Source organism: Phaseolus vulgaris, chromosome 5 (genome assembly GCF_051622355.1).
Source record: "Phaseolus vulgaris cultivar YP4 chromosome 5, ASM5162235v1, whole genome shotgun sequence".
Classification (NCBI taxonomy): domain Eukaryota; kingdom Viridiplantae; phylum Streptophyta; class Magnoliopsida; order Fabales; family Fabaceae; genus Phaseolus; species Phaseolus vulgaris.
In genome coordinates, this window is record NC_143502.1 from 5314555 (window position 1) to 5325793 (window position 11239).

General features: G+C 27.7%; 1 protein-coding gene and 1 non-coding gene across 3 annotated transcripts; both read left to right on the plus strand.

The window, feature by feature from the left end:
• Nucleotides 1-1865: 1865 nt before the first annotated feature.
• Nucleotides 1866-1939, plus strand: TRNAN-GUU (transfer RNA asparagine (anticodon GUU)). Its single transcript has one exon. It is a non-coding gene; the product is annotated as a tRNA-Asn (tRNA).
• Nucleotides 1940-3842: 1903 nt separating this feature from the next.
• On the plus strand, nt 3843-10874 carry LOC137834968 (uncharacterized). Of its 2 annotated transcripts, XM_068643245.2 has the most exons (3): nt 3843-3926; nt 7841-8583; nt 10028-10874. In XM_068643245.2, exons 2-3 carry the CDS (start codon nt 7902-7904, stop codon nt 10030-10032), a joined length of 687 nt encoding a protein of 228 aa, XP_068499346.2. In that variant the 5' UTR covers nt 3843-3926; nt 7841-7901; the 3' UTR covers nt 10033-10874. The 2 variants fall into 2 exon arrangements, with proteins under 2 accessions (XP_068499346.2, XP_068499344.2); XM_068643243.2 differs by lacking the exon at nt 10028-10874 and having other exon boundaries at nt 7841-8814.
• The last annotated feature ends 365 nt before the right edge of the window (nt 10875-11239 follow it).

Genomic DNA, 11239 nt, shown 5'->3' on the forward strand with positions numbered 1-11239 from the left:
AGTTTTTCCATGTTGTTCTAAGATAATGAAATGCTTTTAAGCCTAGCAACTATGTGTTCTTGAAAACTGCAAAAGTTAGCATAAGTCGTTAAGTAATAACTTAATTTACCAATATATTTGTGGGTTATAGCATATTATTTATCACAATCTCTATCAATATTAATTTGGACAATGATCATTATTCACTAAATTACATAATAGTCGCATTTATATTCTTCGATTTGTTTATTTCTGCATTGAAAATTATTTATTATTAAGGGTGGCAAAGCTAGCTGACCCGCCCCGCATATGTCTGCAAAATGCGAATCGGGATGGACCGTCCTGCATACAAAATGCGGGATGATTTTCATGGCCTGCCTCGCATGTGGGTTGGCATGTGGGTTTGTAGGCCGGCCCACTTTCTTTTATTTATTTAATGTGGAGGATGAGTGGAGGCAGCAACGGTGTATAGTAGCGGAGCAGCGCGAGTGGCAGCAGCGTGCAACATTTGCAGGCGAAGCCGCATGGAGTCGCAGCCAAAGCGAGCGGTAGTGTTGCAAAGGAGAGTGCATCGTGTGTTGTGTGCGTTTTTGGAAACATCGTAGTTGTGTGTTTTGAGTGAAAACCTAATTTTCTTTCACTCAAAGTTGTCATTCCTCCACTGGACCATTGCAGTCAAGTTAATTATTTTTTTTTTGCGAGCTAGCAGGCCAGCCCGCCCTGCCCCACTGCTGGCTCGCACAGACCGCAGGTTATGCGGGGCGAGCTAATGCAGGTTGAAAATGTCAGCCCATCTCGCTTTGTCACCCTTCCCGCTTTGTCACCCTTATTTATTATAACATATTTAAATAACTTACTGTATCTTTATTCAATAAATATGAACACATGCACACGCATACAGACTCACATGCACATGCACACACACAATTACAATGCATCAAGAAATTGTTCTCATCCACTTCCCTTGCAAGCAACAACAAATTCATAAGATCTATCTTCACCCTTCATTAGACTTGATCCCATCATGAACCAGATAAAATGAACGCTAGTGCAAAATGTAAAAATAACGACTATTTATTTAATGCATTTTTACGGTTAGACACTATCATTCAAAACGCGATGGTATTTTTAAAATTAACTTCATTTAAGAATGCGACTACACGCACACACATACAAACACACACGAAGGCTAGGGCACATGTTCGAAGTGATTCGACTTGGAATCAATTGGTCAAAAATGCTTCTTGGCCTTTATGTGGAATTTCCTTTCATGCTTTTGAAGATCTCCACTTTTTTTTGTGTTCTTCTTGTATTGTAGTTGCCTCATGTAAGACTCAATTGGAGGTTTAATTAAGATTAAAAACTACTCCACTTATAACTCTATAAAAGTCTTAAAAATTATAAAGAAAATATAACATATAAAATTTGTATAAAAATAAGAAACTTTATCTTGAAGAATTTCATTCAACGAAAATTTGTATTCTTAGAAAAACATGAATAGATGTGAAATTTCGTTTGTAAGCTCAATGCCCCCCTAGACGTAATTATTAATTTCCATATTTTATTTCTCATTTTAAAAATCAATCTTACAAATTTTTTATACTCAATTATTGCTAAAAACTTGAAGCTTATTAACTAAACCACATTCATATAATTAAATGTTTTTTTTCAATGAAGTTCCTGATTTTCTACTCGAAAAAATTAATAAATTGATTTTACGTAATAATAGAAACCAATGTTTTAATTAACTTTAAAAAATAAAAATCATTTGTAAACTTATTTCAAGAATAAAAGCAAATTTTCTTAAGTAAGCTACATAATTTAAAAGAAAAAATAAATTGTTTTCAGTATAGGTGATAAACAATAAATATGCTTACTGTGACAAAGCTGGAATAGCTCAGTTGGTTAGAGCGTGTGGCTGTTAACCACAAGGTCGGAGGTTCAAGCCCTCCTTCTAGCGATTTTGTTTAAATTTTTAAATTATTTTATTATTCTATATCTCAACTATATTTTTATTTTATATAAATATGTTTACTGTATTGCACAGGTTTTAAAAAATGTTATATTTATGAATATATTAACAAAAAAATATTTTAAATTATATTTTAGTCATTTTTTTTTCTTTAAAAAAGTTTTCACATATGAAAGAAATGAAAATCGACTAACATTGTTTAATACAAAAATAATTTCGATCTTCTTTTGATTTATCTAACAACAATTGAGAGGCTCTAAATTATTTTTTCTCTAGGATTTTAAGTTGGCTAAATTAATTTTCAATTGTGCTTGATGTAACATTTTCATATTTAATATTGTATTATTTAAGCAAGTAGTTTATAATTATTTTATTTATGTACATTTCAACAAATGTACAAGGTCTGGTCTTAGTTCCAAATTTTAAAAATTTAAAATTATATTTCATAAAATACTAAAAATTGATTTACAAACAAACTTTATATAAAAAATATTAATATTAACCTATGGTTATTAGGAGTCCGTAGTTAATCAAATAATAAATTTAAAAGGCACAAAGTCAAAGCCATTCGTCAAATAATTCAACAAATTCAGAATCTCAAGAATAATAAGAAGGATAGGTTTCGAAATTCAAAACTTTTATCATCAAAAACAAAAAATTCAAAATTAAGAAAAATCAACAAAACATATTAATCAATAACTCATTCACAATTAATTCAATCATCACGTCCCAAAACAAAAACAAAAAATCCCAGATCCTTTTTCGCAGGTTTGAATTAACAAATTAAACACCAATTAATTATTGAAAATCATATATAAGGATTAAATTATTGAAAATCATATATAAGGATTAAATAATTTGTATTTAGTATCTTATTGTTGAAATTTAAGCAAACATTGAATGTAATTTTGAATTTTGGACAAATTTAAAGAATAATAAGAAATCGTAATGAAAGAACCCGAAAAAGTATTCATTCTTTCGAGATAAATTTTTTTTTACAGTAAAAAACATACTTTTAACAACTGATTATAATAATTTCATTGTGTTAATATATCAATCATTTGTGAAGTTCAAACACACCTCTCTTAACACACGAATCTGACATCCACATTCGTACGATATTTATAGAATATGTATCGATAAAGGGGTCTAACTTAAAAAATATTTGTTGAATTTCAGTTAACTTTAACATAATTTAAAAAATATATATATATTAATTTTTTAAAATTTAAAATTTATTATATAAATTTTTATTATGACTATAAAAATAAAGAACATATCTTTTAGAATATTTTTACTAAAAAAAATATATTTATAAATATAAATCTTTATTATCAATTTATATAATTTATAATTATATGATATATAGATTTGTATCCACGTGTCCTACTTTTTAAAAATTAAATATATCTTCATATTTTCTCTGTGTCATATTAATGTCTGGTAAGTATTATTTTACATCTTCTTATAAATAAAAAAAATGAATCGGGTTGTGTTGACGGAGAAAGAGAAATGGACAAAACGTGGTGGTCGTGTCATTAAAAATAATAGTAACGATTTCATTAAAATAGTGTCATTATTTTTATAAATAAATAATTTTGAATGAAAAACCAAAATAATTGATTTGATGATAGGAAATAAAGTAATAATTTATTAAAATGGAAGTCAACTATATATCACTAAAATTATGTATAACATTCTGAAAAGATAGATTATAGAAATGAATAAATCAGAAGTAGTGTGAACACAAACTCTAGAAAATGACAGTGGATGACAGCGCATTAAAGAAGGGTAAAAGCGTAAAAAGATTAAGGGACAAAATTGTAAAAGTGTAACAATTCTGAAAATTAAGATAAAGAGGTGAGAGAAGGAACGCTGAATCCTCCAGAAACACACGAAGAGAAAAGCTTGATTGGCGTTGATGGAGATTGAAAAGCTGTAATCGGAGAAGAAGAGTGAAAGAGCCATTTACCAGGTACCAACAACTGAACTCAACATTCTTATTATTATGAAAAAATAACAACAATTTACAACTCAAAACCTATTTATAGAGGTTTTGGAAAAATCCAAAACAAAGAGATACCGGTGATAACCGGTATGTCAAAATCTTGATAAATATGCAGTCATTGATGTTAGGACAAGAATCCAAGGCTTTTTTTGCTCTCTGTATCTTTGATTTTTTTTTCCTTTATTATTTCTTGCATTGTAAAATTTTAAAATCTTTTAAATTCAACCATTCAAAACAGTAGTTCAAATTTAAGTATTATTATAAGTTATATTCTTTTGAAATATTACACAATCCATTTTCAGGAGGAAATATATCCTAAATTGTACAACAATCCATTTCTTATCTTCTCTCTGGTTTTTTGGATAAACCACTAATCTCTAATTATAAAATGAGTTTGTAAGATCACATCTGTTGATATATGTATTATAGTGTTTATGCAGTATAAGTTTTCGGTATGTTGATATATCAAAAATTATACTTTGACAATTAAGATAGTTGTAAAGTGATAATTTAAAAAAATAAAAAACATAATAAAGGATAAATGTATAATTAAATAATGTGAAAATTTATTAAAATAATAGTATTGAAAGTTGTATGGTAGATATAGAAAAAAAATAAGTTGTCAATGTATCATGATCTTTGATATATAGAAAATGATAGTTTGACAATTGTTGGAGTTGTATGTGATGAGTTTAAAAATAAATATATATAATAAAGAGTAAATTTATAATTAAATTATATGAAAAAAATATTAAAATAATAGTAATAGAAGTTGTAACGTGGTTGTATAAAAAATTGAGATTGTCAATGTACCATTATCCTTAATATGACGACATAGGGGAATTGAACATGATATCCATAGACCGACCCACCGTCTCCACCTCTAGGAACTACGAGATCATCCAAAGGACACCTTTGGCATCCCAGAATCGCGAACCAACCATAGAACCATGTTCAAAGAGTGGAACACATTAGCTATCCACTCTTAGCTTGAATAGTAAGGGTGGGAGAAGGACAATCACTGATTGGTAGAAGTTATCATCTATCGTTGGTCTCTATGGTAGAATTGGTTTAATAGGAGGATGAAAGTAATGATGTTCATTTAACTAATTTTTTTATAAAGAGTTATAATATTTCTTTATTCTTCTTTAATTTAATTAAATTTTTACTATAAAAAGAATTGTGCACTTTGAATAAATAATTTATATAATTTAAAACATTATTTTTAAATCATTGATGAGAAAATTTATAAACTCTTTTTAAAACATTTAATCTGAAAAATGTAATTATCAATTTCAGATGGAAGAATGCATAATAGTTTTTTTCTTGGAATATGAAAGTTTGTGTTTTAATTTTTGAAAAATAAATTGAATGCGTTTTAATTTGTGAAGAATAAATTGAATGTGTCTGATGGAACCTTTGGTTTGCTGGGATGATTTCATGATATACTTTTTAGTTGTATGAGTGTTAGTCTTAGATGATTCTTTTCGGATTCAGTCTAGTGGGGTGGTTAAAGGTTGTGTTTCATGTATCAGGGTTGGACCACCCATAAAGTAATCCACATTTATTTATTTTTTATTGTCAATAAAAAAATAAAAGACCTATTATTCTTGCATACCATACATTAAATTATAATAGAGATAGACACTTATCTTGATTCATAAGAGTTCCTGTATGAGGAGTTTCTTCCTCTCACTTTCCTTCTCTCAATCTATCTCTTTGTAATTTTTTAGTAATTACAAATCTACCATTCAATTAATTTCGAAACTAATAGTATTCATGAAAAATATACAAAATATACAAATATATATGTATTTAATGTCATTTTTTTTCCAATGTAACCTCTCCCTCTTTTATTCAAATAAAAAAAATTGCACGTGTTACGGAACGGACCTATGAATGCAAAAATTACATGAATGCATAGTAAAAATCAGCATTTAAATAATTAAAATAATGTAACGGGTCTCTGGTGGATAAATTCCCTATTTAGTACCATTTACACTTTTACTTCACAATTTAGCACTCTTTTGTTTTTATTTCCCTATCTAACACCCTTTTGTTTTTATTTCCCTATCTAACACCCTTTTATTTTTTATTTCCCTATCTAACACCATTTTAAAAATAAATTAAAAAAAATTGATAATTTTAATTTTGAGTGCATTAAAAAATAAATATTTTTAATGTTTAAAATAGTTAGAAATATAATTAATGAATAAAGAAATGAGTTTTTACAAAAAAATAAAATAATAAATTTAAAATGTTTAGTTTAAAAATTATTTTTTTAAGAATGAAGAAAATAAAAAATTAAACTCTACAACAACATAAAAGTTGAATCTATAAACATAAATTAGTATTTATTTTTATTATTATTGATGATGTAATCATGTTAATTTCAAGTAAAAAATACATGATATAATTATAAAAAAAAAACAAGTTGAATAAGAACTGATATGGACATAAGAGAACAACATGATCGAAAAAAAAATGTTCATATTGTCAAACATTAGGACACACATAAAAAATTTGTTCCAACATTACTGGATTGTGCACTTCTCGTCATTAATTATGTTTCATTTCGCACAAATTATTTAATGTACCATTGAAGAAAATATTAAATGAAGGACCATCTTTCATTTATTTTTCTTTTATATCTTTTATGTTTTTAGTTATTATTTTTTTTCTGTCATTCTTTATTTATTTCTGTTTTTTTGTTTTTATTTTATTGTTGTTGTTTTTATTTTCTAGACTTATTTATTTTTGCATTTTTTATTCTCATTTTTAAACATTAAGGATAACATTTGCATTAGTTTTTTTTTAGGATTTTACATTTAAGGTAAACACTTCAATATTATTTGTGTGTCCACTATTAATTAATACTAATTAATTTTGTTTTTTTTATAATTATATCCTGTATTTTTACTTGAAATTAACATGATTACATCATCAATAATAATAAAAATAAATACTAATTTATGTTTATAGATTCAACTTTTATGTTGTTGTAGGGTTTAATTTTTTATTTTCTTCATTCTTAAAAAAATAATTTTAAACTAAACATTTTAAATTTATTATTTTTTTATTTTTATTTTGTAAATACTCATTTCTTTATTCATTAATTATATTTCTAACTATTTTAAATATTAAAAATATTTATTTTTTAATACATTCAAAATTAAAATTATAAAAAAATTATTATTTTTTATTATTTTTAAATGATGCTAGATAGGGAAATAAAAAATAAAAGGGTGCTAGATAGAAAAATAAAAACAAAAAGATGCTAAATAGGGAATTAAAAACAAAAAAGTGCTAGATAGAAAAATAAAAGTATAAATGGTGCTAGATAGAAAATTCAAGAAAAAAAAGTCATGACTTTTCATTCAATTATTTTCTTTGAATTGGAGTATGTGAAGGTTCTCTCACTGCCATAAAATTTATTTTACCTTAATTTAGTTATCGAAAATTTCTTCCATTTATAAATTAAAATTAGGATTCGTAAAATTAAAAAAATAAAGCATCATTCATAAAGAATTATAGATTTGAGCACCACATTATCTAAATTCAAATGCATATTTATAAGAATCTTACGTCATATATTATACATTAAATTCTTATATATTATACATTAAATTATAACTTGATGCAATTGATCCATGAATAATTTTTTTAATCCCCTTTTCTTGTCATACTTTTTCTTTATGATTAACAGTGAGCAATTTTTCTGCAGAAACAAAACCTATCTTTTGAATGTTTTCTAATCTTTATCAAACTAGATTTCAATTAATTTTAAAAAAATAGATATAACCTCACATATTAATTAATATACTTTTTTATATTATTAAATTATATCAAAAATCCAAAAACTAAAACTATTTTTCTAACAGTGAAAAGGCAGAGTAGAAAGGCTAGCAACATATCTTAATATTATTACAGAAAAAGAGCACGATGGATTTTCCTAGTGGAGGGGAGATAATGGAGGACGTGGAGAATAACTACATCGGAGGAGAAAACAATGATGAAGAAAACAGAATTGAAATCTCAGAAGAACGCAGTGATGAAGTTAAGGCACATGGTTGGTGTTTGTTGCCAAAGAGAACATACGATTCAATAAAACAAAAAGAGGATGAATCTTGGAGAGAAATAATAGATGATCAGACTCTAAAGCAAAAGAGCCCTGGGGGAAACACGGTGCTGCATGTAGCAGCTCTCTATGGAAATGTTGACTGTGTGGAAAGAATAGATGAAATTGGTGGAGCAGAGATTTTGATAGCATTAAATAATAATGGTGACACCCCACTGCATGTTGCTGCAAGAGCTGGCAAGATCTCTACTCTTCACAAGTTGGTGGCTCCACTTCTTCGTAATCTAAATTCTCAACAAGCCAAAATGGTAATCCTAGTAATCAACAAACAAAGAAATACTTTGTTTCATGAAGCCTTGTTGAATGGTCACAAAAATGTAATGGAGATTCTAGATTCTTCACCACCAGGTTTCAGGAAATTGGTTGAGCTAGAAGTGTTTGCTTGTACAAACTATCAAGACAAATCAGTTTTGCAGTTAGCATTTGAGAGAGGGTACGAGGACACTGTTGATGATGGGTTGACCAGAATAATTCCTCGTATGGAAGGTACATAGTTGCCACAACCTTTTAAACTTCCTCCTATTATTTTTGCTAATGCTCTATTTTTCCTAATTTCAAAATATTTTTACTCAACTCCATAAAACCACTCATCAGAAAGGTTTACACTTACACCCACTCTTATATTATCAACTTATATAATATAAAAGATTCTAAACTTATATAATATAAAAGGTTTTAATATTTAATTGATATGGATCTCCAACAAGTTTGGGATGAGGCATATATATTAATCATAAGTCAAGATAACAACATCTAATCTACCACTACTTTGGAATTCCATTTCTGCTAGCTTTTATCTTGTTTTTATTAAGGGAAATTTATCCTTCCTAAATTAAGAAATTAGGTCAATTTATTAATAAATAAAACATATCTTAGTAAAGTTTTAAAAAATAATTATTTATGAAACTTAACTGAATAGTTAATTACAAAGTACTAATAAGTTAGGCCTTTTCAATTTTCAAATTAATATTTTATTTCGAAATTGTATTTTAAATTAAAACTTCTCAAATGTCCAACCTTTTTATTCTTCTCTCTCCATCCAATTAGTACACAAATGTCTTTAAAGCATCTCCAAAAATTGTTCAGGGGAGTTTTCCTAAGATGTAAAAAATTGAAATGCAAATTATTTTTTTAATAACTTTAACTGATACGGCATTTTAACAGATGACATACATTTCAATGGAATTTTACAGATTTAATTTTTAAATTTTTTTTATAAATTGAAAAAATTGCTTAGTAAATAATTCCAATTCTCTATATTTTATAAGTATTTTTTTAGTTTTAAACAACTATATATTAGTAATCTACATTAAAATAATATTTTTATTCACATATATCTCATACTAAAAATCATAATTGCTACTTCATAATTCTGCAGTAGTTCTCATATCAAGTTTGTCTGCATCTTACAACTTTATATGATAATAATCATAATATGGTCCTCTAGTTCATCACCCAGCAACCTGACCGACCGAAGGAAGGAGAAGAAGACTTCAATAGTTCTCTAGGTCCCATCTCCCTAGTAGGAACACAATTAAATCCTTCCAAATTAATATGTTCATTATTATGGTGCAAGTAATTGACTTAATTCAATTTGTTTATTTAAGACAATACTTGATTATGATGCTTTTATAATATACGTACAAACATGAAGAACCAAACATAAGAAACATATTTTAAACGAGCAACAACCACATAATACACAAAATAAATATTATACTGAATTAACAATAGTTTCCACATTTTCAACACATTTATTAAACATTTTGTGTCTCTTATCAAAAGATTCATTGTCATGAGATTAATGTAGTCTTTAGACATTGTCTTAAAAATTTTCATTCCCAATAACTTACTCTTTCAAATATTTACAATGTGCTACTAGTTTGGTTATAATTATTAAAACTGAAAAAACTACTAATCATTTATGTAGGGTGAAAAAACTTGCCTCGTGTTCCTCATTTCGCTTGAGAGCTCTATCACAACCGTGGGTGGGGGTTGGTTTTATCGGGCCCCACGGTGGGTGTCAAATGTTCTTGTCGGTTGATCTGGTCACCGGTTCACTTCGAAGACAAGTTGTGGCTCTGTCTATCTATGGTAGATTTTGTGCTTCCTTCTGAAACGCGCTCCATTGAGACAAAATGGGCCCTACCTGTTGATTGCACTCCAACGATCAAGTCAGTACAAGGCTTATAGAAACAAGAAGTAAGTGAGTAGTTTCAGTCTTAGAAACCGTGTACCTTTACCTAGGATCTCAAGTTCCTTTTATAGCCTACCTCTTGTAGCAGCTTTCCATCACAGGAGTCTCTTCCAATGAAAGCCTGCGTAATTAAAGATATTATGTTTTAGAGAACATTCTCTTAGCGCCGCAACTGAACATAATCTCTCCCTTTTGGAGTGCATCAAATCTTAACAGTATAACCACCAGAGTACTAACTCATGTACCAACATCAAGGGTTTAATCTATTTCATGTAGGCACCTTCGGCGAGGCGCTACGTACCACACATGCAACCTACTCACTGCGTCCTAGCGCACATGAGCTTAGGTTTAGAGAAAATATTTGCTTGTGCAAGACCCATACGCACTAAGCGCACCCCTAGGTCCTTTACTATCCCTACTGGCCGTCTAAGCCTCGCACGAGGGGGTTACGTTAAGTATATATAAAAAAGAGTTAACACACATCTTGAGCCCAACCATATGGCCTATCAACTTGGTTTAGAAGCTGACCTGACCTAACTAAGACTGAGCTTCGACTAGCGCGTACTGAACTCTGAGTGCTCTAGCCAGTATAATATTATAAATATTATAAATATTATAAATATTATAAATATTATAAATATTATAAATATTATAAATATTATAAATATTATAAATATTATAAATATTATAAATATTATAAATATTATAAATATTATAAATATTATAAATATTATAAATATTATAAAAATTATAAAAATTATAAAAATTATAAATATTATAAATATTACAAATCCATAAATATTACAAATGTAATACTTTATAAACGGATACAATCCGTATATAATTATTACTGCTTCATACGCTCCATACAACACCTAATTTTAGTTTTAGTTTTTTAATGGGCTGCAACACATATGGCCCAATTAGAAAAAAGGTGTTATAATT